The 27,845-nt window shown below is 33.2% G+C and overlaps 4 protein-coding genes across 4 annotated transcripts; 1 reads left to right on the plus strand and 3 right to left on the minus strand.

The window, feature by feature from the left end:
• Positions 1 to 2,081: 2,081 nt before the first annotated feature.
• LOTGIDRAFT_160404 (hypothetical protein) lies at positions 2,082 to 3,821 on the minus strand (the record flags this gene model as incomplete). Its single annotated transcript, XM_009055553.1, has 1 exon — positions 2,082 to 3,821. The coding sequence occupies one exon, from the start codon at positions 3,819 to 3,821 to the stop codon at positions 2,082 to 2,084; it is 1,740 nt and encodes a 579-aa protein (XP_009053801.1).
• Positions 3,822 to 4,306: 485 nt separating this feature from the next.
• On the minus strand, positions 4,307 to 7,146 carry LOTGIDRAFT_160405 (hypothetical protein; the record flags this gene model as incomplete). The annotated part of the gene is made up of 2 exons (XM_009055554.1): positions 4,307 to 4,917; positions 5,514 to 7,146. 2 exons carry the CDS (start codon positions 7,144 to 7,146, stop codon positions 4,307 to 4,309), a joined length of 2,244 nt encoding a protein of 747 aa, XP_009053802.1.
• Positions 7,147 to 12,977: 5,831 nt separating this feature from the next.
• On the minus strand, positions 12,978 to 16,807 carry LOTGIDRAFT_178330 (hypothetical protein; the record flags this gene model as incomplete). The annotated part of the gene is made up of 5 exons (XM_009055555.1): positions 12,978 to 13,147; positions 13,633 to 13,771; positions 14,173 to 14,277; positions 16,010 to 16,103; positions 16,692 to 16,807. 5 exons carry the CDS (start codon positions 16,805 to 16,807, stop codon positions 12,978 to 12,980), a joined length of 624 nt encoding a protein of 207 aa, XP_009053803.1.
• A 4,237-nt stretch (positions 16,808 to 21,044) lies between these two features.
• On the plus strand, positions 21,045 to 27,721 carry LOTGIDRAFT_117066 (hypothetical protein; the record flags this gene model as incomplete). The annotated part of the gene is made up of 8 exons (XM_009055556.1): positions 21,045 to 21,408; positions 21,850 to 22,075; positions 22,412 to 22,561; positions 24,058 to 24,179; positions 25,515 to 25,651; positions 25,959 to 26,055; positions 26,628 to 26,834; positions 27,534 to 27,721. 8 exons carry the CDS (start codon positions 21,045 to 21,047, stop codon positions 27,719 to 27,721), a joined length of 1,491 nt encoding a protein of 496 aa, XP_009053804.1.
• Between the last annotated feature and the right edge of the window lie 124 nt (positions 27,722 to 27,845).

Consider the following 27,845-nt stretch of genomic DNA (forward strand, 5'->3'; position numbering starts at 1 on the left):
AAAGAAAGATGTCAAGACATATTTCAATATTACGAAGAAAACGAAGAAGAGGTGGAAATAAAAGATATCATAGAAAACTTCATTAAATCAAAGAATCCATCTTTCAATCCAACGGATATAAAAGTTTTTCTTACGAAAAATATTAATGATCTAGACTTGTCTAATATTGATAGCAATCGAAAGAACTTAATATTGTTTGACGACTGCGTAGCGCAAAGAAATCAAACTGTTCAACAAGAATTCTTCACCAAAGGAAGACATCACAACTGTCACTGCATATACCAATCCCAATCTTTTTACGGGATGGATTCTATGTTCATTAGAAAAAATGCAAATTGTTTTTTATTATTTGAATTAAACGATAAAGATTTATCTCAAATCATTCAGTCTATAAATCACGGAATGGATAGAGATACATTTAAAAAGGTTTGTAAAGCTCAATGGAGAAACCCAGATGATCATGGATATGTATTTGTAAATACTAGAAAACCTGCGGGAGAAAGAGTTATGATCGATATAAATTTATGTTAATTTTATTTTTTTAAAAATGACGGATTGGAATAATTTTTTAAAAAGAAATAGAGATTATATCAAAGCTAAGAATAAAATAAAGACCCAAGTTGAAAATAACAGATTACAACAACTCGGATTAACGGAAAATCTACAGACTCTATTTCAACCCATATTAAAAAGTCAAGAAGATATTAAAAAGAGACTCGCTATAGAACTCACGTCTCCTATAGAACCCAAACCGATTGAATATAATGGTATTATAATTAGGACATTAGATGATATAAAACGTCTTTTTTCAAACCCTGACCCAGATTTACCAAAGAGCATTTCACCAATCGTTGATAATCAAGGTTTATTGTTTAATGGATTTAGAATTATATTTAGTTCAAATTCACCACAATTCAAAATCGACACAAAAGACTTTATATTTACATTAACGAGAGGGTTAATAGATTTAATGAATGGCAAGGATATTATTCCCATTGCCGATTACAAGGATTTAGTAGCATACTCAAAATTTCTAGATGCAATAAGAAAGTCGGGACCCGAAACAAGAAGATCGAAAGAAGTTAAACTATATAAAAGAGTAATTGAACGTGATGAAGAGGAATCAGATGATTATGCAGAAGATTATCCACCAATCATACAAGAAATAGACGAATTCGATGATATGGTGGCATCTGGACAAGGTATAACGTTTTTATCCGACGACAATAAAGAATTGCTTAATAGATTAGAAATAATATTAGCGGCCATGAAGGAAGGTCATCGATCGGACAGACAATACAACGAAGTCAATGCCATATTAAAACGGCTTTTGGAGAAAGAAATCATCACTAAAAAAGACTATATAAACGTCATCAAAAATGTCCAATAAAGAACAATTGTTCGTTATCACCTCGAATAAACCAGACATCAAATTGTCTCTAGACTACGAGTATGAACTCGATCGCAATAAACAGTACGAACTGGGATTAAAGTATTTCTCCGTTTACAATTCCATTAGAAACATCAACGAAAAAAACAATCAACTAAAAATATCGACGGATAACGGAGCTACGTTCGAAACCATAAGCTTACTACCGGGGAGCTACGAATACGTAGCCATCAACGATTACCTATCCGAATACGCAGGAAGCGTGAACGGCAAAAACAATATCGAATTCGAAGGTAATTTGAATCTGAACAAAATAAAACTGATCTTGAGAAATAACAGTCAAGTCGATTTCAACGTAGAAAAATTCGTTGAATGCGTTACTAGGGTTCGATAAACGAATATACGCGCAATCGACATTGGCGCCGCACAAGGCCAACATCGAGAACGATATCGACGTGATCAACATTCACCGTAATTTGATCAACGGTGGATTTTTCAACAAGCACAAACGCCAAATCATATACAGCATACCGACTTTTACGGTGCCGATCTGATACAGAATTATAGAGAAACCGTTTCAAACGACCTATTTACCAGTCAATTCTTTCATGATCAAAGATATAAATCTGGAAATCAATGACGGTAAAAACAGGTTCATAGACTTTGGCAACGAAGAAATTGTCATTCAACTTCATTTAAAACAATCTTCATTCTCTTCTTGATTAGAAAGATAATCGAAATCATCAAATTCATAGTTTTCGTCAAAACTATACTCATCTTTGTCGTTGTAAGGATACATAATTCCTTCACTGTTTGGTGGTTTTCTTTTAACATTATTCAAATAACTTCTAAAAACTTTAGTTTGTTTATCATTTGGAATAACTACTCCATTGGTGAAACTTTTTTCCCACGGTTTATTAAATTCGTTCGACACATCATGTCCGCTTGCTAACTGAACGTAATCTTCTACACTTATCTTATCATTAGAATAACCTTCAGAAGTCAAAACGATGTTGTATTTGACTTTTGGTGCTAAATATAAACCAAATATAATTCCACCGTCACCGTAATCGTTTTTACCTTTGCAATATTCTTTTTCGGAGACCAAACCAGCTCTGTTTAGTTTTTTCCAATTTTTAGATGAAATGTACAAACTATCGGTGTCGGTATAGTATATTTCGGGTTTATAAAATCCATTTATGACGTGAATGAAATTGTTCATTATTTTTTTACTGTGAGATAAAACGAATGATCCCAAATGACTAGGTGTTAGTCGTGTAGATTTACTGTCTTCGGTAGTAATCTCTTTTTCTTCAATTTCCGTTTCAACAATATATTTAGTATCATTAATTTTCTCATAGGTTTTAACTCGTGAATCAAAGTTGGCCTGTAAAGTTGCTTCATTCCATAAATGTCTAGTTGTGAATATGTCTTTCTGAATTGATTTACCATACAAGGAATTACCTAATAATTTCATGCAATTACTACCCACGATATTACCTTCTTGTTTATATTTATTTCTTAAATCTCTCAAAATTAAAATATAATCTCTATAGGGTGGAGTTTTAAAATTTTCTTCGTAAACTATAACATCTAATATTCTAATAATTCGTCCACCGGCTTTCACTATTTCTTGAATATCGACCGATGTTAAAACGTCGTGACAGAAACCATTTCTGAACCTGATTTTGTTACCAGTTTCCTTTTTACCTTCTTTATTCGTGAAAGTGATTTTATCTTTAGCTGGTATCGGTTGGAAGAACATGTTTTTGGGATAGTCAAACCACACTGTTAAAATAGCTGTTCTAGGTCTGAATTTTTGTTTATTGAAGAGTTTTACAAATTCTTTTTCTTCTTCTGGTAGAAACGGTCTTCCACTTTCGGCTCTCAGATATTCACTGTCTAAATCCGACATGGCGGAAGCGTATAAACCATAAGCATCAAATGCCATTAGTTTAGTACATTCTATTTTTTTAGGTCTCGAATGAACTTCCGTTTTGTCTTTTGTGCTTGCGCTGTATTCTTTGAATAAATCAATTATGTTATTACTTTCACTTTGTGAAATATATTCCTTTAATACGTTACAAATTTCATCCATTTTGTTCGTTTCAAATGATTTTCTATTTGCCGAAACTCTTCCTCCTTTAATAGATCGTCTGATAAAATTTCTTATAAAAGGATTTGTGTGCGAATAAACTTTTTCTATATTTTCTTTTTCGGTATGTTTCGCAACCATTCTAGTAGTTTCATACCATTCTTCTTCCACCATTTCTTTATCGTAATGATATAAATAATACCAACCCTTTAAAGATAAAGATGGAGCCGTTAGATTATTGGACATATTCTGGTTTACAACTTCTTTCGTGACTTGGTTGTATTTTTCAAACAAGCTCCCAAACAGAGAGTGTCTCTCTTGGCGTAAGGTTCCCATTCGTGTCTCAATTCCTCCCAGTTGTCTTGCGTGTATTTAGCGATATCTACGTCGGCAATCTTTCTCAAATTCGCGGGGAGATTGGAAGAATTTCCCCATGCAGCCAAACTAGAGGATTCGTGTTGATAGGAACACGTGAAATTAATATGTTGTAAATAATTACCCTTTATTTCTTTCTGTCTTTTCCATTTTTTTCTGTAAATCTTCATCCGTGTATGGATTAGATAAAGGAAAAGATAGAATTCCTCTGGGTGTTTTTAAAGGGCAATGCGTTAGTTTTTTGGCATTTTTAAGCACGATCCAGTTGTCGAATCCACTGCCGTTATGAGAAATGAATATTAATCTCTTTCTATCATATTGACCTAAATATTTCAACATTTGATCGATGCAATCTGTACCTACAAATATTTCTACTACATTCATTAGTTTATCATAAAATTCTTCTGGAAGGGGATCTGATGACTTTAAATCTGGAAACATTTTCCTTAGTTTTCTGAATTAATTAAAGTGCAGGCATAAGGAATTGCTCTTCGCGTGTCTTTTTCTGAATACGTTTCGCAATCCCAAGCGAAAAACGCATCATCACTCATACTCGAAAGCACGTTTAGTTTGAGAGGTGAAACCTGTGTTACTGCGTTGTCGTCTCTACACGTTTTCCACACCTGTTCGTAATTGCCTTCTATTTCTTGAATTCCCAAACTTTTTTGGCTTTTTCTAATCAAACAGAAATGCGAGTTGTGTAAGTACAAAACCCAATCTAATTCATCGTGAACGTCTCTGGGGTGAAAATGTCTGTTTTTGGGATTATAAATTTGAAACGAAGTGTTAAATTTCTTGTTGAATTCATTCATTCTAGCACAAGTCATCACTCCTTTTCTATTTGCTTTTGAAAACCCGTTGATGTATTCTTGAAATTTACACGTTAAATCTTTGTTCAAAACACGATTGACGCATTTGATAAAACAGTGACCATCTGTAGGTATGTAACACTTTTCACCTTCGTATTCATTGATCTTTTTAAGCAGATCAGTTCCTCCTCTGCCAACTCTCGATCTTTGTATTTCTTGGAAATTGTCTTTCATTAAAATTATTTTTCCTGTAAAATACCAATCGGAAGTATCGGATTTTTTGTCCATATTTGAAAAGATATTGTGAAAAGTTTTGGCATTGAAACCGAGGAGTGACATGTATTGTCTGTGATTCCCTTCCTCGACTATCTCTCCATCTATTTTAATTTGTCCTTTGAATGTTTTAAATTTATCAGAGATAGCCTTGATAACATCGGAAAATAGGGCGTTTTCTATCAATGTTTCATCAAGTTCGATTTTATTCATATTTTTTTAAGTGTATATTTTTGATTATTTCTTTATTTTGACCGCTGATATTTCTGTATGGAATTTGTCCAAAATTCCATTGAATTCTTGTAATTCTTCAACTGTTATGTTCTTGTCTTCTCTCGATCTTTCGAAAAAGATGTACAATTGATTAAGATACATATTCAAGATATCCGTTTTCTTTTTATAATGAGCTTTCTTTTTGCTCGTGAAACCTAAAGTGATGAGACCGCAAGAAGTCGTTTGAACGGCTGTTAATGCAGCCAATACGGTTGGGACGATGACCGGAAGCATTAATCCACCAGTCACGGCCGTTGCCACCGTTACTCCTACGGGTATTAAAATTAAAAACATTTACGCGTACTAACGACATTTCTTTTTTTCGTATGGTCCTCTTTAAGATGATAGGAATATTTTATTTTTTCTTTTTCGATGTTTATCTTGGCTCTAGAAATAAAACCACCACCTTCAAGGATGGAGTCGGAACCTTCGGCAAACGATAAATGTACTATAAACTCTCTTTCTTGTTGACTTTTATGAACATCGATCGAGGTGTATTTTCCACCTAAAACAAAATACAGTTTTACGTATTCAAAGTCTGTTGTTCGTAAAAACTCGTGACTGCTCGATTCTATTGGTCCGGGTACGTATACGGGTATTATAAGTGATGGTGGAATTTTGACAATGTTGGTTAATGGTGGATTTTCCGTCTCCAATATCATATCCAAATCTTTGATTCCAATGATATCCTTATCATTTTCTACTTCCATTTTAAAGGTGTCTACATATTTACCATTTTTCGTTTCAATTTCCTGATCCCTTTTATCAATCAAACGTATATTCTCTTCCAAATTACCATCATTGAATAATGAAATATGTTCGACGGCCTTACCGGTTTGTTTGAAGACTACTTTATTGACTTTAACCTTCATGGGAAACTCTATTTGAATCAGACAATTACCTCGAAAAGAAAACTCTTGCGTTTCGCCGATATCGAATACGTTTTTAGGTTCTCCGTATGCGAGAGTACCTACTTTTATTTCTGCTTTGAATCCGTATTTGTTTGATTTATAAATTTGATCTTTTCTATCGAAGACAGTGTCACTTTCGAATCGAAGATTGAAATAATACGATTTGTCCGTGACAATAGCTTCTAATTTGCTCAACTTTCTCTCTTGTCTCAAAAAATCGTCATGAATTCTAGATACCAAAAGATTGACCTGTTCTTTAATATAATTTTTCATATCATCTCGAAATTTATTTTGAAGAAAGTTTATAATCACACCCACTTCTTTTTCTAATTCGTCCGTGATTTTAGTATCCAAAGCAGTCAATTGTTGTTTCAACGTATCTTTGTCAATGGGAAGTGTGTTAATTATATCTTGAACATCTGATTTTTGCTTCGCGATCTTTTCGTTCAAATTGGATATCGAATTTTGTAACTCGGTTTTGTCCGCGGTCTTGTCTAGTTCTGCTAGAAATTCGCCAAGTTTTCTTTCCAAAGCGGTTAGTTTTCGTTTCAATCTATCCTCGTTTACATTTGGGTTGTCTATTAAACGTTGGGCGTCTATTTTTACCTTCGTAATCTTATCGTCTAATTTAGATATTAAATTTTGCAACTGACTTGTTTTATCCACTTGAATAAGACGTTTCAAACTCGTTAACTCTTGTTGTAGTTTGGGTTCGTCCACAAGATTTTTAATATTTCGTCTGATGAATCTTTTCACGTCAGTTATTCTATTTTCAACATGGTCCTTATCTATTTGAATTGCGTTTATTTGATCCAGTAAATATTTCTTGTTCACGGCATCGTTATCATTTCCTGGAAACTTTAAATTAGTTATTTTGAAATTGTTCATATCGATATCCCCTTGTAAGGTGTCTCCGATTTGATCCACGAAAAAAGGTCTCGCTTTGTTTATAAACGCCGTAGAACTCATGGGATTTTTAGATTCTAGAGGTAAAGAACCTAATCCAAACTTGTTTGCCATTTTTATGGAGTTAAATTTATTATAATTTCTTCAAACTTTTCTCCCAAACTCAACCGATATAAAACCCAAAGCGACAGCTGTCCACACAGCTTTTGTCCTGGCATTTGAATTTGAAACGTAGAACATTTGATTGGTTTGCTAGTCAATTTCGTTATCTCTTCTGTCGGTTCTAGACCGAAAGAATCAAAGAAATAAAAGTTATTCGAAGAATCTTTGTGTAAAGCAGAGTGATGAACTCCTTTTTGATCCGACGTGTGAATGTTTGTGATGGCGTAAAATTTACCTTTCTTGTATTTCAGTTCATCAATTTCATCTCGCATGCAATAATAAAACGGCGAGACGTTCAATTCCTTGGCCCATTTCACAAGTTGAAAATTTGTGGTCGTGTCTTTTCTGTATTTATCGAGAAATGCATTCATTTTTAAGTCGATTTTTTTAGGTGTTTTTCGAAGTAGGCGGAAAGTATTGCTGAAGACCCAATTGACGAAATATATACGTAGTTTGTGTTTGAAAAAACTTGTATAACATTCTGATAAAACACATTCAATAATATTTTGAAGATAAATTTACATTTAAATTTAAAAAATCTTAATTTAAGGGAGCGTAAATGCTTGTCGACATCTAAATTTCTTAACCTTTCATCAAAATCTTCATTTTCGAGATTCATTTTTAAAAGTCAGTTTTTTGAAGTTCATTTTGATAAAACCTTCCTATGATTTGTTCTTTGTCTTGATCGATCAATTCATACGTGGGAGGTGATGTGTTGTTTACTTTATCAACGATGAATATCTCGTTAGTCCAATAGCCGACGTAACCTTTCTGAAACAATGATTTATATTTAAAAATACGAACTCGATCTCCAACTTTGAATTTGGGTTTAATATTCAAATTGTTAATCTCGTTTTCAAAGTTGTTTCGAGTGTTGACGGACTTTATGATATTCGGGTTATTAGAGGCTTGGGATGGCGTCACACCTATAGACGAATGTATTTTGTTATTGTATTCGTCGACAACAACCGGTAATATTTTAAGCCATTTTTGAGATTTCAATTCCGTGAATTTCTTGAATAATTTGCTTTTAAGAGTCCTGTTGAATCTTTCTATCACTACGGCTTTACCTTCGTTATGCGTACTGTAAATTTCAAGCCCCAGAGATTTCACATTTCTGTTGTAGAATTCGCTTCCTTTATCAACCCACAACTTTAGGGGTTGTCTGTCGGATTGTTTCATTATGGTTTCGAATGCTTGTTTGACAGTCAGACCCGATTTGTTTTTCAAGGGAAAGACCCAAGCGTATCTCGTGTATATGTCGATCACCATCAAACAATACTTGTACCCTCTCTCGACTCGCATGTTGATTAAATCGGCTGACCAAATTGGTGTCTGAATGTTACGTCTTTGTTTCTGTACAGTATGTCGTGTTTGAGCGCTGCTGCGTCAACTCTATTAACGGGTTCTTCCCCTGGTTTGGGATTATCATTTTCGTCTAAACGCAGATCTAACCTAGTGCCTGGACCTGTATAATTGTGGCCTGGGAGATGTTTTTCTCCGGGATATTTTGACCATGGGAATCCAGGAAGAGAACCCAATGACTTTTGAATGTCTCCCGCACCGAAATACGTTTTAGGAGGATGGACATTTATTAAAGACATATTTGTTCAACATATATTTTTAATACGAAAGATTTAATACAAGGAGGAAATTTGTTGTTTGAGACAAAATTGGCCACTTTGGGGATGAAAGATGTTAGCGCAGAGAAGAAACCGTCTCCTTCGAATTTTTTTTGTTCGTGTTTTAAAATTAAAGACATTTTTAATGCGGTTATTTTATACTGTATTATTTTTTAGTGATTCTTGTCTGGGTAATTTATATGGAGTCTGTTATAATACAGTTTGGAGGAGTCTGTTATAATACATTTTTAACAGTTGTGTCTTTTCGAATATGATGCATTGAAAAAGCTGCGCATGCGCAGAAGTGAAATGCGTCATATAAGAAAAGACATATACTACTGTTATTGCCCTTGAATTGACAAGCGAGAAATATGGTGAAAATCTTAATTTCTCAATTTTGCTCTACACACAGTATGATTTATAGATTTGCCTCCAGTTGTAACTTCTTTTGACTAATCTAAAACGTCAAAATTGGAACCTTTCCTGTCCATCTACACCAAAGTAAATATATGGCTTACTGTATCTCCGCACTTGCAGGGGTTTTAAGCCTATTTAGATATGACAGAACATATTAATATTTTATCACCTGGTGGAGACATTACTGAAAAATACCATCATAAAATTCAATTTCAACTATACCTATTACATATTAGACCGCAAAACCTGTCTCTATTTCAGCCTCTGGTAGCTATTTGGACAGATGTTGACAGGTGTAGAGACAGAAAAAGAAGGCTATGAGGCCATATCTACTCTCGCCCACGAGAAAGCGAAAAAGGCGAGGAAAAAGGCGAGAAAGTGAGGGAAAAGGCGAGGAAAAAGGCGAGGCTATGTTAAATGGTGACTTTCTGCATCTCCACAGGTGCAGGAGTTTTAAGTCTATTTAGATATATGTATGACAAAATATTTTCTTATGCATTAGTAATTTCAGCTTCAAAATTATATGTATAGTCTACGAACTACTTCATGGTCATAGGAATATCAAATTTTCCATTTTATTGAAATATTTACATGAGAAAAATACTTAAAATTGCCGTAGGTAAAATCATATCCCAAAATATCTGTTCAATATACCAACAATAGTAATACATATGATCACCTGGTGTAGACATTACTGACAAATACCATCATAAAATGCAATTTCAACTATACCTATTACATATTAGATCGCAACATCTGTCTCTATTTCAGCCTCTGGTAGCTATTTGGACAGATGTTGACAGGTGTAGAGACAGAAAAAGAAGGCTATGAGGCCATATCTACTCTCGCCCACGAGAAAGCGAAAAAGGCGAGGAAAAAGGCGAGAAAGTGAGGGAAAAGGCGAGGAAAAAGGCGAGGAAAAGGCGAGGAAAAAGGCGAGAAAGCGAGGGTAAAAAAAGAAGAGGAAAAAGGCGAGGAAAAGGCTAGCTTTCTCGCCTTTTTTCGCCTTTTTTCTCGCCCTTTTGCTCGCTTTCTCGCCTTTTTCCTCTCCTCTTTCCTCGCCTTTTCCTCACTTTGTCGCCTTTTTCCTCGCTTTCTCGCCTTTTTCCTCGCTTTCTCGCCTTTTTCCTTGCTTTCTCGCCTTTTTCCTCGCCTTTTTCCTCGTAATTTTCCTCGTCTTTTTCCTCGCCTTTTTCCTCATTTCTCGCCTTTTTCCTCCATATTAATATCTATGTACATGTATCCACTGAATAAAACTGAATTTGATTTCAATAGGTTAATTAACAAATGTATCGTTAATTAATCAGTTTGAGCTAGTTTTGATGTTTGTCTTTTTAATGGCTCAATAATTTTAATTTTTATAATTTCCTGCTTTCTCACCTTTTTCCTTGCCTTTTTATGCGCTTTCTCGCCCTTTTCCTCGCTTCATCGTCTTTTTCCTCGCTTTCTCGCCTTTTTCCTCGCTTTCTCGTCTTTTTCCTCCTTTCTCGCCTTTTTCCTCCATATTAATATCTATGTACATGTATCTACTGAATAAAACTGAATTTGATTTCAATAGGTTAATTAACTTTTATTAATTAATTTTAATGGCTCAATAATTTTAATTTTTTTAATTTCCTCCTTTCTCGCCTTTTTCCTCGCTTTCTCGCCCTTTTCCTCGCCTTTTTCCTCGCTTTCTCGCCTTTTTCCTCGTTTTCTCGCCCTTTTACTCGCTTTCTCGCCTTTTTCCTAGCTTTCTCGCCCTTTTCCTCGCCTTTCTCATTGCTTTCTCGCCTTTTTCCTCGCCTTTTTCTTCGCTTTCTCGCCTTTTTCCTCGATATTAATATCTATGTACATTTGTATCTACGGAATAAAACTGTTCAATAGTTCAACTGAAAAATTTGAAAAAATAATGTGCACTGATAAAAATGAATGAAAAAGGCGAGAAAGCAGGCAAGGAAAAAGGCGAGAAAGTAAGGAAAAAGGCCAGAAAGCGATGGTTAAAAAAGGCCAGAAAGCCAGGGTAAAAAAGGCGAGGAAAAGGGCGAGAAAGCGAGGGTAAAAAAAGGGCGAGGAAAAGGGCGAGAAGTCGAGAAAACTCTTTTCCTTGCCTTTTTTTACTCTCGCTTTCTCGCCTTTTTTCTCGCTTTGTCGTCTCTCGACTTCTCGAGTTGAGGGTAATATGGCCGCAGCCGGCTTCCATAGTTTTAAGCCTATATGGATATCTTAAATTTGCAAAACCCAGATATATTTGAAAAGATAAATATTCTCGTAGTTCAGTCACCATTTATGTCAAGTCTCCTGTTCCATCAGAGTCATGTCATACCAAAAGTCAAAACGAAAGTTACGGTGGTGCCCAATTTACAATCATTGTAAAGGTAATTTCATATGTTATAAAAAACGCAAATGTGGAAAATCCTTATTTAACAGGGTCTATTTTTTCTGACTCTTCTCCAGCCGACAACTGTCAAAATATCCACCAAAGACTTGAAAAGAGGCAAATGTTTCAGACTAATTACCTGTATAACAAACAAAACAAATTTCTATGGATAACGAAAGACTAAATGATACAAAAAACTTAATTTACCAATTATTTTATACATCATGTGGTCATACATCTCAAATCTTCACATACAAAAATCATAAAAAACATGACAATAAATATACACAAAAAAAATCTTTACACATTAGTTATTGAATATATGAATTGCAGAGGCTTTTGGTTTGGTTTTGCCACAATTCTACATTGTTATCATGAAAATGGTCTTGTTTAGAATAACCTCATAAAAACGAAACTGCTATAGGAAACTTGTTAGATTACAATGGAGATGAGAAAAAGATTGATATTTAACCAAATCCAGTGCATCTGACATTCAAGGATTCAGACAGACCCACCAATTGGCAGAGTTCCAGAGCATTTGGATTTCCAGCTACTGCCAGAATCTGATTGATCCTGAGGCAAAAAGCTATCATATTTCCAGCCGACTGTTCATATCAGCGCATAGTTCACATCACTGCAAAAGGAAACCAGATCTGGTCAAATATCATGACAATACATATACATAAATTATTTGGTAAAAAATTTCAACATTGACAATGATATATCAATGACTAGATATAAATTACATAATAATTACCGGGTGTATACAATAATTACATTACTTATTGGTTTCAAAATTATAAGCATTCATGACATTGATTAAAATACATATATCGTATATTCCCTGTTTCTTGACAATTGTATTATGCTTTGAAAACTTAATGTTTTGCATCTTCTATTGAAACTCATATTTAAGCATTTGTTTATAAATTGTAAGCTCAAAGTTCCAGACATTTTGATTTTTTTTTTAATGTGTGGCGACTTTGATCATGGAACCTGAATTTTTAAGGGATACAGAGATCTAATAATTTTCTTAACTAACTAAGAGAGCTCAGTTTAAGCTATCCCTAACTTTTTTTTATTTCATCTTGTTATCATTAGCACTTCAACATGCACTTATTACTAAAGACATAATATCGAAACGAATAACCGAACATAAAGGAAACTTAAAACTACCTAGAAGTGACTACAGTTCAATGTGAAAGACAGCCATTTATCCACAAATCAATTCATACCCTTAACAATTGAGGTTCTAAAAGTTGTTAACTCTGGGTTTATATGCGCCACAAAATTCAGGATTTCACAGCATGTCACACAGAAGGTTAAAAGGTTTAAATTTTTTCTACAGTGTCAATACTATATAACTTTAACAGAGGTTGTTGATGTCAATCAAATTTCTTCTGTAAACGTCTCTTGAAGAAAACAGGTAATAAAGACATCACAGCTAATACTGTTAATGTTAAAACAGAGGTCCATGAGAAGGCATCACTGGATGATGTTAGTTTATGAAGTGTGGTTCCAGCTTGAATAAATAGAAAGGAAGGGGGTGCAACTCCTGTAATAGAAAATATCATATAAATTTAAATGAAGCAATTTACTGATTATCAGGCTTGTATTTGTATCATTAGCTAAAAGAAAATTCAAAAATGAAGCCATTGGTGCAAATGCATGATGAAAATTGTACTGTAAGTTAAAAAGGTCAACCAAAGGTTTTTAAGTTTTGAATTAATAGTCATCATTAAAAGACATGTCTCATTACACCATACTAAATGGATTGTATGACGATCAACAAGATCAAATTTTGATAAAAAAAAAGTGCAGAGACAAGGGCATTATCAATATTTTCATATGAACTTAAATAAGTCATTGGTAATACCTCCACACGAAAAAGTCAATAATTTCAGAATTAGTGTCTTTTTGTCTCCTTGAAAATCAGACATCAAAATCATATTGCTTTGGATACCTGGTAGCTGAAATTGAGCTCAATCAACTGGTAATTCAGATAACCATATCATTTAAAAGAAATGAAATAATACTAACCTAAAAATGTTCCTACAGTAAATGGTATAATTGGTACATTGAGAACAGGTGAGGTAATATTTATAAACCAATTTGGTAATAATGGTGTTATTCGTAAAAATATCATATAATATAATAAATGCTCTCTGTGACGTAAAATCTGAAATAATTAAAACCAAATTCAGGATAATATTCTAACACAATATAGCGCATATCTAACATAGTGTTAGATAGTGCAGGATAATCAGCAACTGACAATAATCTTTTTTGGAAGAAAGAAATTATTTCCTATGAAGACAGTCAAAATCATGCAATAAATCATACTGGAACCGTGACATAATCTCTCTGTTTTTGATTTCTATGTAACACTATTATGACCTGTCTTTATTAAATGTACCATTTGATAATATCCTGGATCTCTTACAGCTGTTGGCTTATAACTTGCCAAAAAATTTAAAATATTCAGATATCTTTGCCTTGCTACACACCAAATCTAGCTTCAAAATGCTGACTATATGATTTAATTAATGCTTCTGCACATTGATAAAATTAATTACTCACGCTGGCTTGCCACTGTGCAATTCTTTCAGGAAAATATTTATTTACAAGTTTCCTTCCCACTAAATATGATAAAAAATAACAAAAAGATGCGCCTATACACGAACACTGGAATAAACAAAGAAAAGATTAGTGGTATCATACAGCATTTTAAGGCACATTTTAAGGCATGCATTCAATTTTCTTTATCCAGTTCTGGTTGGCCTGGTTAGAAAATCACATTGTTAACATAATGAGATCACTATATATATGTGATTTAAAGGATCACATATAGGTGATTTTGCAAACTTAAAGGTATACTACCTCTTAGGATGATGAAAAAATTTGGATTTTTAAATTGCCAAAATGAGTCTTTGTTCATCAGTGGATTTACCTGGTGTTAAACAATACTACACAATCCCTCTATAATCCAATAAATCCAAAAAAAAAAAACTAAGTAATAATTTATTAAACTAAGTAATTTTGAAACAGGCTTAGACACAAGTTTCAATAATAACTGAGTTTAATGGATATATCGTCTTATATAGAGATTCTATTGTTAAATCATGGCACCTGGTCAAACTGATGAATATGTACTCTAATTGACCAAGCTTGAGACATTAAATTTCATGTCCTTTTTAAGAGGTAGTATTCTTTGAAAGAACTTCATATCAGATATTTTCAATATTATGCTATTTTCCAATTTACAACTGTTCTAATTCAAGCAAACCAAAAGCCGGTTTTTATCTTAAAAAATGATAAGGGTAGCTAAAATTGAATCATATTCAAAACATCATGTATTGAATAAAGATATTCGAAAGCTTGTAAATATTCAGAAAAATAAACAAATACCATGCTGTTACTTTATAAAATTCTGAGTAAGAGAGGAGTAAGAAGGACTGTTTGTAAAATTACATGCTAATCCTATCTGACAAATCCTATCTGACAGGAGCTCCAAAATTTCAATTCACACACCATAACCTTAACTACGAAATTCAATTCTTTATTACAGAAATGCTTTCATATAATCTGTAATTTATCCATTAGCAAATATAATGATGGCTCCTAAAGCAATATTCCCCAAAGCTAATGAAGAAAGCTTATACAGCGAGCTCCAGAATAAAAATATTTTTCATGCAAAAATTCAAACTTTCTTCCATGGGTAAGAAGTAACTTAAGGTCATCAACTGAACATCAAATAAAGAATGTACTTACACTACAAACTAGAAATAAGGCTAAGGGAAAATTGAACAGAAACCCAGAAATGATGCTCAAAAAGATTGAACTAGGTATGGCAAATGATTGCAAACTAATATCCTGTTAAGGAAAATAATCAACCTCGCATATATAGCTGTTAAATTTAGCTGTTAACCAAGACATGCACATCATGCAGCTGCAGATTGATCGCAAGCTAATTGCATTGGAAATTTGATACGTAGACTTATCATCGAGATTTTGGTTTGGAGAAGGGAAATGTAAGGCTGTTTAAGGGTGGTGACACACAAAACAATCATAGTCAACATACAACATATGGAATATCAAGTGAGTCACCCTGGATGATTTCAATTTAAGTCCACATGTGATCTTAAAGTGGGAATAAAGACATTGGATTCAATATAACAATTTCTCTACCATTAATTGTTTTGATTGAAACCCCAATCCTTGTACATTATGCTTGAAGGAGGCAAAAGGATTCAAAAGAGTTTGGACAAATTTGCCATAATGGCTGAGTGTGTCACCACCTTAAAAATTCTGGAACTTAAGAAGCTCTCCCAACCCCTCTTTACCCCTTCTTATTGCAAGACAAAAATATATGTGTACATGTATATACAGAAGTAAAGGAATAAAAAAAAATACTAACCAAACATACAAGTATTAAAGCTAAAGGAAATGGGTATAAAAACCCTGAGATTATACTTAAAAAAATGGACCCAGGAATAGCAAAAGATTGCAAACTGTTCACAAGTTAAGGAGTTTTAAGATACCCATTTCTTTGACACATATAATCTTAATGGAAGGAGTAAGTGAATAGAGAGACAGGGAAGCAAGATGGAAAAAATTTGGTGGAGAAATTGTTCTGTAAAAGTTGTACATTAGCTCATTAATATACATTCATTAATTTAATTAAAAGACAAGGTACACCGAATGCAGTATAATATAAAGACAAAAAAACCGAATGCAGTATAATCTAAAGACAAAGTACACCGAATGCAGTATAATTTCAAAGACATGGTACACCGAATGCAGTATCATCAAGACAAATATGGGCTATTAAATGAGACTTTTGGCTTAGATGATTATATGGCCATGAATTGCATTTTGCTGGAAAAATAGGACACAGTGAAAAGATACCTGAGATATTAATTAAGAGACGCTTGCGAATTTTTTTTGACATTTGTTATGATACTATTGAATTAAGGGATGTAAATGTAAGAAATGGAAGAGGCATAGGGCAATAATTTTGCGAGCTACTGTACATGTATCTGGCCTGTCAATTCAAAACACCAAATTGCAAAGTGGCATCCAGTTCAATAAAAGGATACAATATATAAGTTGTAAAAAATCCCAACATGACTTGGTAATAGTATTTGTCTTTATAATGAGACAGAACCAGACCTAAATTCTTGGCATCTTCAATATCTTTTGGTAATTTAATCATAAGTTTTTCTTTTCTGAAATTCAAAATTTTAAATTAAGTTTAAAATGGCAAACACAAACATCTAGACAAGGATAGTTTCCCTTTGACAGATGATAAACCATTTTCAATATTTCTATTAATCTGTCTTAGCATTTTACACCTGACAATTACCTCCTCGTTGCAATTTGTAAAAATCAATTTTGCAGAAATGTAGTCTGAAGTATGTGTTTTCAATAAATAGGTCAACTTATGTGCCCCACATCTACATCTCTAAATTTAAGTCAGACTTCAAACTTTAATTTGATCATTTGATTCACCCCCCTTTAGAGCTGTCACCACATTGGTCGATGCACCAGACATTTACATCTTGCCATAAAATCTGCCAATCTATGGGATTCTCTTATAAAAATTTGGGTCTTTGAAAGCAGAAGAATCAGTTTAATCTCAATAGAGCCTGTCAAAACTTTTGTGATTCTATAAATTGCCACACTCATTTCATAAAAAAAAAGACTTCCACAAACCTTTTTTAACTTACAAACTATTTACATGAAACTCAAAATATAGATTCTACTCACTCTTCTAGCTCAGGGAAACTAAGGTATACTAGTAATAGTAACAATATAGATGCTACAAATATCAATCCGAGTATGATGAATGACTTGGCACTACTTCTGGAAGAACTGGAGTGACGCTTCCGCTCTTTGAGTTGTGTATACTGTGACCCAGAATCTGTTGCCTCTGAAGTACTGCCATCTGGAAAAAACAAGATTCGTTGTACGTAATTTAAAACGAAATTTCAAAAGAGGTTAAGATTGAGCATCATGCAAAACCAAGCATTGTAGTTAAAACATCTTGCAGGTAATTTCTTGATAAATGCTGTTAGATGTTAAATGTTAATCATGTCAGTGCAAGGATTAAAACTAAGTAATTAATTTGTGAAAAACATAAAAATAGTACTAGTTATGCTACCACTTCACTATGTTATATTTGTTAAAAATCTTAAGAAATTTAAATTATCGTTTTGGTACCATTTTGGCTTTTTCAAAAAACCCTTTTTGACCTTTCCAAGAGCCATTTTCATCAAATTTTGGGCCATCACCGGCATTGACACCAACAAGCAAGGCCTACTTGAAATTGATATACATTATTATATACAGCAGGAATTGAGCTATATCAGCTTAACATGCAAATACATAGGAACTATAAATGTGCTAGAAGATGTTAGATATTGAACAACATTCGATGAGCCAGAACAGCTTTGAATCTCATAACAAAAATTATTATGTTATCATAATTATAACGAAACCAGTTCAGCAGAGCACACTCACTCATCATTGTGGACTCGGAATTATATGATAAATACGACTGTCTAAGAGGAGGCCTTGCAAGAGGATTCCGCATTTCGCTACCTTGATGTGTTCGACGGTATTTTGTAGAATTAGTTTCATCTTCCATCATTGTTCAGTGTATCGTCATCAAATGAGAATATTAATGATGATGTTTTGTTTTTCACAAGTATCAGGCGGAAGTGGTTTCGCACAAATCAAATGATCTCAATATACACGAAACGACATTTAGTTTCGAACAAAATAAAAACTGTTTAGAGAAAAATAAAAATCGAAATCATAACTCCATACACGTATTTTGACACTTCTTCATCTCTTTCATTCAAATTATGTTTCGAAATCAATCCTCAAAACTCTTCTTAAAATACGCCTTTGATTCGTTCTCGTATCTTCTCACGCGACCAATTTGACAAAAACCGTCAAATCGGCCATCACAATGACGTCTATAAATTTATAGATGTCATTGGGCTATCACGTCAAATCGTCCTAATGTCATTTCATGACATGTACATAATATCTAACCAAGTCACAGAAAAATGTAGTACAGACTGTGAGAAGATTCCATGGATTCAAGTCAAGTAGCAAGATAATGCAATCTATGAAAATCGAATGTAAAGGTACTTCAACAGGTGCTCACAATGAGAGTATGCAATCTCATCTCATGATAAAAGGAACTTTAAATTCAATTCAATACACTTCATGTAAGCCTTTGAACACTTTGTGAATCTGTTTAAAAAAATTCCACTGTCTGGTGTTTAGTTGCAATGATTATATTGGGACTTCCTTTTGCGGATTTTAGACGGCAATAATAATATAATACTGAAGGGGCGGTTCTTTTCTAACGGCGATTAAAATTTTTCATTTGTTATTAAATACCTTGCCAATCAAGCTTACAAAATTATTCTCGAATCCATTCTAACAAGGGGGGGGGGGGCAATTTAAATTCTTGGGCCTTTTGACTCCCCCCCCCCCCCCCCCCATTAGACCGCCACTGTATAGGCCCTATCAACTTCAAGATCCACCGACCGTTATTCTAATATGTGGTGTCCATATCATTATCTCCCCGAAAATAAGTGACTATTTGGCACGAAAATACTATATTTTTGTTTGGTACGATAATAATAAGCTTATCTTTCCTAATTATTTCTTATCAATTTTACTCAAGGTGTATATTGTCGAGAATGTATCGAAATTGTTGTGTCAACCGTGGTAAATTAATATACGATAATGCTCTTTCATGTAGGCCTTCATTAGTTTTCTGTGTGAACGGTCTTTAGGATATATAATCAAAATGCATCTCAGGTCGATCGTCCAGAAATAAAATGCAGTTGTACTCCAAATTTTCTTCTCTAGAATGGGCTAATAAATAAAAGTAACGCCTTGGTGTGTGCATCGAAAGAAATTTTGATAACATGTTGAAATCATTAACCTGTTCTTTCACGATTTCCAAAATATTATGTGCTCTGCCTATAAGTAACTAGGTTTCGGTTTATTGTCCCATCCGGAAGACTAGTCGGTCTTTCAATGTCAGCCAGCATAACTGACCAAGGGAAACCGTGTTCGACAATCTAAAATTACGGACGACCAGAGAACTATGATTGTATGATTTATAAAACTTAAAGAAATCAACCCAGATGTAGATCTAATATCGGTTATATTTCAATTTACGACACGAAAAAGGCATTAATATTACAAACAATGTATGGATACCAATGGTATATAAATCTCCAAAATTTTGTTTAATTTACATAATATATCGATATTTATGACGTAAACTTGTGTAAATAAATAGCCTTAAACATCTATACATAACCAATAAATAGGTATGTAAACAATCGAGATATCAACAATATGCTTTAGTTTACTTAACTATATTAAATTCAAATAGAAGATATTGCCCATATAGTTATTATTAATTAACACAAAACTATATGACTTACAGGGACAGATTCGCCATTTTCGGGGGGTTGATTTGGGTCTTGAATATGTGTAAATAGTATTCAGATTTGGATTACTAGAAATGTACAAAAACCGCACAATTCCTTCAAAAATATTTTAAATAAGGCATTTAACTGTCTATTTCAATATACATGTACAAAATGTATACGTATTTTCTTTTTATATGACAGAGTTCGAAGAACAACGAGTCATCTTTTAACTTTCAAACGCGGATAATGCAGGACACACGTGGATTTGAAGGCTATAAAATTCGAAGGTGAGTCGTGAACTCTACTACTGATTATCTTAGATAAAAAAAATTTAAAAAAAAAGAAAAATGGTCTAGCAAATGGCGAATCTGTCCCTTTAATTTTCACATCTTACGTATTCGTAATCCAAGTGATATATGACATTGTGTCAAGGCATCTTAAAGGGCTTATAAAGAGCTTTTATTGTGTGCATCGGGGTCATTTATGGCTTCTTTTTGCATCATTTGAGCTTTTCCTAGCTGTATTGTACATTAGGGAATATAGCCGATCAGAGCCCTCGACAGACTGACTGTTACTGTTGAAGATACCAAAGCAACGGAAGTGAAAGTCAAAATAATCTCATTATTCAATTTCTGTAGTATAGACTATCTGGATATTAAAAAAAAACCGCAATAGAATGGATTCTCATTAAGGCCAATGTCACAATAACATTATTTATTTGTCATTTTTCGTTATATTTTAATAATTGAGGGGAGGGGGACAAATCTAATGAAATTACCATTTTACAAATATGTAATTCTTCGGAATCACTCTATGGGTGTGGCTTAATTCTTGATTGATGTTTCATTTAAAATCTTATTAACAGCATTTGGTTACGAAAAAAATTGTAAGACCGCCTCTTTAATCTGTGACAGCTGCTCAAAGAGGATAAATAGTTTACACAATTTTTTAAGACATCAGAAGGGAGATTTTAGGGCAAGTATCATGTCTGTTACATATTTTATCGTTAGTTTCGTTGATATACAAACATTATTCATATTTTTTATTGTTATATTGTTATGTTATTACATCTTTACTCATCCGAAATTACCTCCTGGGCCACCCGGATGGCCAATTATTGGAAATTTACCGTTAATGAACAGGATTAAACCCGGGAAAAGATACTTATTTTATAAGGAAATGTCAGAAAAATATGGAAGTATTTGTCGTATTCGGTTCGGAATCCGAAATATGTTTCTGATTAGTGGTTATGACATGGTACACGAAGCCCTGTCGAATGTTGGAAATGGTTTGGAGAATAGGCCAAATTGGTTGTACACTATTGAAAAATCGACCAAAAATGGTAAAGGTAAGGATTAAAATGTTATATACATGTATTATCCCCATCTGATATATATCATCTCGGTTTCTCAACGGTATATGAGCATTTCTGAAAAACAACCCTTGATCAAATAGGTAAATGTCATAAAATGTAAATTGAATTTTAAAGGGACACATACCATCAGTAGAAGTGTTTAGAGCTCACCGTCGAAATTTAAACCTTCAAATCCATGTATGTCTCGTTTGAAAGATGAAAAGACGAGTCTTCTTTTCTTAAGACACTATATTGAAAATACATTTTAGAAATAGGAAAGAGATATTTTTGAAAGAATTATGCGATTTTCGTACATTTCTAGTACTGCTGAAAACTGAAGATTCAAATCAACCCCCCAAAATGGCGCACCTGTCTCTGTTAATGTTGAAATTATTTTATGTAGATATTCTTTTTTGTTCTTGATCTGTTTATAAGGAATCATATTCGCAAACGGTAAAGAATGGAAAGATGTTAGACGTATGGCGTTGGTAACATTGCGTGATTTTGGAGTGGGAAAATTGACTATAGAAGAAAGGATTATAGAAGAATTCCAAGCTGTCAAAGGGGAATTGCTGAAAGTCACTGGAAAACCGATCAGGATGAAGTACTTCTTGATTCGAGCGGTAACCAATGTTATCTGTAGTATACTATTTGGAAACAGGTAGATGTGTTTAGTAGGACTACATGGGTTATAGTAAGGGTATAGTTTCTGAATTAAGCTTTGCTAAATTATTGAGCTCAATTGTTTCTCTACCAATGTCGATTATCGTCACTTCTGGGAAATTACGAACATAAGCTATGAGAAAATTAATGATGATCGGAAAGCGACGATAGTTTATACAATTATATCCAGTAAACTTTTAATTATCTAAATCTAACTACATTGCATTTGGGTTCATTACATTCCTTCAGTTATGCCTACCACACTTTTTTCATTTGTTTAAATCCATAAGTTCATTGGATATTTTAATTACACTATACGCTATGCTCATTTCAGATTTGACTATAACGATCCAAAATATAAAGGACTGGTGAATGCTTTAGAGGATTATTTTAAAACTGAAAATACATCTTCCCCTATAAATGCTTTACCTTGGTTAAGATTTCTGCCCGGTCGAAAGCAGGTAAGATTTCTATACATTTTCTTGTTATACTTTTTTCATCATCATACTTTTCTTTTCATTATACTTTACTTAGCATCATGCTTTCTCATCAGTATACTTTTTTCATCATTATACTTTTCTTATCAATATACCTTTCTCATCATTATGTTTTTCTTATCATTACACTTTTCTTAACATTACTCTTTTCTTATCATTACATTTTTCTTTTTATACTTTTCTCATCATCACACTTTTCTTATAATTATACTTTTCTCATCATCATACTTTTCCCATCATTACACTTTTCTTATTATACTTTTCTCATCATGATACTTATCTTATAATTATACTTTTCTCATCATCATACTTTCATTGTAATTATACTTTACACATCATTATGCCTTTCTTATCATTATACTTTTCTTATGATCATACTTTCATTGTAATTATACTTTACTCATCATTATGCCTTTCTTATCATTATACTTATCTTATCATTACACTTTTCTTAACATTATACTTTTCTCATCATCATACTTTTCTTATCATTACACTTTTCTTATTATACTTTTCTCATCATCACACTTTTCTTATAATTATACTTTTCTCATTATCACACTTTTCTCATCATTACACTTTTCTTATTATACTTTTCTCATCATCATACTTTTCTTATAATTATACTTTTCTCATCATCATACTTTCATTGTAATTATACTTTACTCATCATTATGCCTTTCTTATCATTATACTTATCTTATCATTACACTTTTCTTGACATTATACTTTTCTCATCATCATACTTTTCTTATCATTACACTTTTCTTATTATACTTTTTTCATCATCACACTTTTCTTATAATTATACTTTTCCCATCATCATACTTTCATTGTAATTATACTGTACTTATCATCATACTTTTCTTTTCATTATACTTTTCTTATCATTATACTTTTCTCTTCATTATACTTTTTTCATTATCATACTTACTTATCGTCATAATTTTCTTTTCATAATACTTTACTTATCATCATAATTTTCTCATCATTATACTTTTCTTATGTTATGCTTTTCTTATCATTATACTTTACTCATCATTATACTTTTCTCATCATTATGCTTTTCTCATCATTATACTTTTTTATCATTATGCTTTTCTCATCATTATGCTTTTCTTATCAATATAATTTTGTTATCAATATACATTTTTCATCATTATACCTTTATTATGTTATGCTTTTCTCATAATTATGCTTTCCGTATCAATATATTTTCTTATCATTATACTTTTCTTATCATTATACTTTACTCAGCATTATACTTTTCTCATCATTATGCTTTTCTCATCATTATACTTTTTTACCATTATGCTTTTCTTATCAATATAAATTTGTCATAAATATACTTTTCTCATCATTATACTTTTCTTATATAATGCTTTTCTTATTACACTTTTCTTATCATTATGTTTTTCATATAAATATTCTTTTCTTATCATTAGAATGTATCAGCGATGATGGCGCCTATCATGTTATGGAGTAGTTTTGTATCTGAACAAATAAAAGAGCATGAAGACAAATTTGACAAAGACGATATTAAAGATTTTGTGGATGTTTACTTAAAAACCCGCGAAACGGCAGATGATAAGTCCATGTTTACAGGTAAATATGAATAATCAAATAATTGATCGAGTCTCCGACAAGACGGAGAGATCATTATTTATATAGCACAACTATATTCCGTCATGGAAGGTTTTACAGATCTTAAAATTCTATTAGGATGAAATATATCATTGAAAATACCTTCTGTCAAAATCTCTCATGAATAATTTAAGTTTAATTTTGGTGGCCGTGGGTTCTTATATCGGTCGTCGTGTGAAATCCAACGACCTTGCATGAATCATCTTTCCTCATTATTCCAGTCGACACAGCTGTAAATGGGTGCGGTGATTTGGATCCTCCCTAATCTCAATTCTCGGCTATGTGTAAAAGGGTCGAAATATTATTGCCTAATATGTAGCAACAACCCACCCCCCCCCCTTTTTTTTAGACAAACGTCATATCCGGGTATGGCGTCGAAAAGAGGTAACGACTTGAAAAACATTCTATTGCGAATTAGCGCTGAGTCTCACGTTCTTACAAAATTGGCCCTTTTAACCCTTTCTTTCATCTTTCCGAATGTAACTAATTGGAGAAATTCGTTTCATTACTTATAATGATGTTCCCTGGGGCGAAATTGTTGAAATAAGTTGAATAGACTACTATCGTATGGGTTAATCATTTTGTTTTAGGGTAAATAAATCAGCAAACAGAGCTGTTGATAGTGGTCGACGATTTTTGTCGCGGACTCGAATCTTGAGTGAGATTTCTCAAGATTATCGCGTTGTCGACAGGATATATAATATTAAACAAGTTTGTTTTATCGTCTGCGAGGCAGAGCGCCAGATTCATTTTCCTACCAATTTTGTTCTTAAGTCAACCTTGTATTGATATTGCCAGATTCATTGTTCTCTTGAATGATCTAGAATGGTTCAATTAATTCATGTCTGCTTTATTGATTTTGACGGTTCGTTTTGTGTGGTTTTTGTCTCATCAGAATGGTAGTACAAATAGGGGGACAACTGTCAAGGATGAATTCAAAATGCAGACGCCAGCCTTCGAGTGTCTGAAAGTGTTTTCCCCCCCAGAACATTTTTGAAAATAAGAATTGATTTAGTGCATTCTGACTGATATTTTAGGGCAAAAGCGAATATAAAATTCAGATTTAATAGAATTGAAGTAGGGGTATCCATTTTTATAAGCGAAGCAACTTAATTTAGATGTGTGTTTCTCTTCTGATAATGATGAAGGTCCTTATCAATGGCACGAGCTGTTCGATTTGAAAATAAATAATGCTGTATGCAGGAAAAGAATTATTTTTTGCTTGAGTAAATATCAAGTAGTCGTATTTTAGTTGGTGTAGATGACTCTATGAACATTTTTATCCTGTTATTTCAGCTGGGAATATTTTCCGTTTAATCATTGATCTGTTTGCTGCTGGTACAGATACTACTGCCAATACCTTGGATTGGATTATTTTACATATGATAGGATATCCGGATATCTTACAGAAATGCCAAGAAGAGGTCGATAAGGTAGATTTTGATAAAGCTATAATTTATTGACAATAAGCTATTGTATTACTGGAGAGCTCCTTGAGAGTAAGTATATGACGTCGTCGGTTGTATAGGAACTATACATTAAGACGTTTCAGAATCAAAATCAGACAAATGGTTTTCCTACAAATAAACGAAGACAATTGAAAATGTCGTCACGTCCAGAGTGTTATATACATTCCCAAGTGCAGTTATAACGTCATTGGTAATAAGTTCTATTTCTGAAGTTCTACGGATAGCTTAAAATGTTTGAAGACAAAAACAAACCAAAATACAAATATTATAGGTTGTGGGAAAAGGAAATGTAGTCCATCTGGTTCACAGACCCCACTTACCATACGTTCAAGCTACTATCCAAGAGGTCCAGAGAATATGCAATATTTGTAAGTTAAATTATTCGCAATATTAAAATTAGGACGTTATCACTTGCACTTTTGTTTAGAATTGGCATTATATTAAACAGTCCCATTTCTCAACTGAACTGTATGTTGTCCGTCTTCATTAATCCATTCAGTAAGAGAAAACAACTTGTGTACATTCTTTTAGAGCAGTGGTTTTCAACCTGTTTTTGTATGTGTCCCCAAATCGAATCAGCATGAAAATGATGTCACCTTATACCGAAATTATGAATGGATACGAAGCGCACTCTCACGTATAGTTTGATAGTAATAATTCTCTGAGTACTCCTAGACAATGTTAATTAAGGCTGTGTATAGTGTAGTCATCATATTATGAGATTTTGTATAGATTGTAGTTGGAAAGTTTATATATTTCACAGCCTATGACTAGCTGTGACACATCAAATGAAAAGTGCGAATGTCTTTACCTTGGGACATGTCCCCTGTGGCTGAAAACCCACGTCTTTGTAATACTCTCCTATAAATGAACACTATATCGTGTTGTCAGTCTTTATTGGACAAATTGAGATGTAAAACTCTAACTTATTCTATTTCAGCACCAACAACCATACCCCATGGTACAGTAAGGGACACATCTCTCGGCGGTTACACGTTAACAAAGGATTCCATTGTCATCATGAATCTAATGTCGGTTCATACAGATCCTAAATATTGGGAAGATCCCGAGATTTTTAGACCAGAAAACTTTTTAGATGAAAATGGTAAACTTAAACGTAGAAAAGCTTTTATGCCATTCGGCATAGGTACGTTTACATCTTTTGAAAATATCTTAACAGGTTTTCTAATCTTTCGACTTTCTTCACTGGATCGTGATCTAATTTAATTTCCGTAATATTCAAGGTTACGATTCAGCTAACACAAGAAAGTCGAAAAATTACGCTTCAGCGAATACGATCCAATGGAGAAGTTCTAAAGATCACGATTCAGCGAACACGATCCAGTGAAGAAAGTCGAAAGATTACGATTCAGCGAACAAGATCCAGTAGTGAAGTTGCAAAGGTTAAATTCGCGTTCTGCGTTCTACAAAGTCTACGGTTAAAATTAGGTTCTAGAAGACTCAAATTGAAAAAGGTAAATAAGATAGGAGATAAAACACTTTAATTTTATAAGATTAGCCATTTCTACCTAAGAAATGACTACGCGATTTTAAGAATTTATAAAATCAGATTTGGATCCTATTTTGAACCAAATACAGCGCCATATAATATAAAACCTGTCTTTAAATTATTAGCTTTAATCACATGGAATCGTTTTGGCCTTAAAGAATTCCCTAAGATATATATTATAATATATTACCAGAGTTTCTTTATAATCAACAAATCAAATTGTGAAAAAAACTTGTCTGTGATGAAGTCATTAACTAGTGTTCTTCATCAGAATATCCGGGGTTTTTTATACTAGAATTTCAAGATTGTCACTCTGTATTGAATTCAATTTTCCAGGTGCTAGAGAATGTATTGGTGAAAGTTTAGCAAAGAGTGAACTATTCCTGTTTTTCTCAAACTTAATTAATACCTTTAACTTCAGTCGTGTGAACGGAAAAAAGGTCGATTTTGACGGATTTCACGGTAAATCGTTTGTGCCTAAGCAATATGAGGTTGTGGTGACACCAATACCAGAAAATCTGTGAGTTAACTCTCGTGGAAGTGTTATGGACATCGGGGTGTCATTTCGGGAAATACGAAAAATGATATATCTAGCTGGGAGATCTCTCAAAGGAGCTGAGGTCGACATGCAATAGCCGGCATCTCATC

This window comes from Lottia gigantea (assembly GCF_000327385.1).
Source record: "Lottia gigantea unplaced genomic scaffold LOTGIsca_25, whole genome shotgun sequence".
Lineage (NCBI taxonomy): Eukaryota > Metazoa > Mollusca > Gastropoda > Lottiidae > Lottia > Lottia gigantea.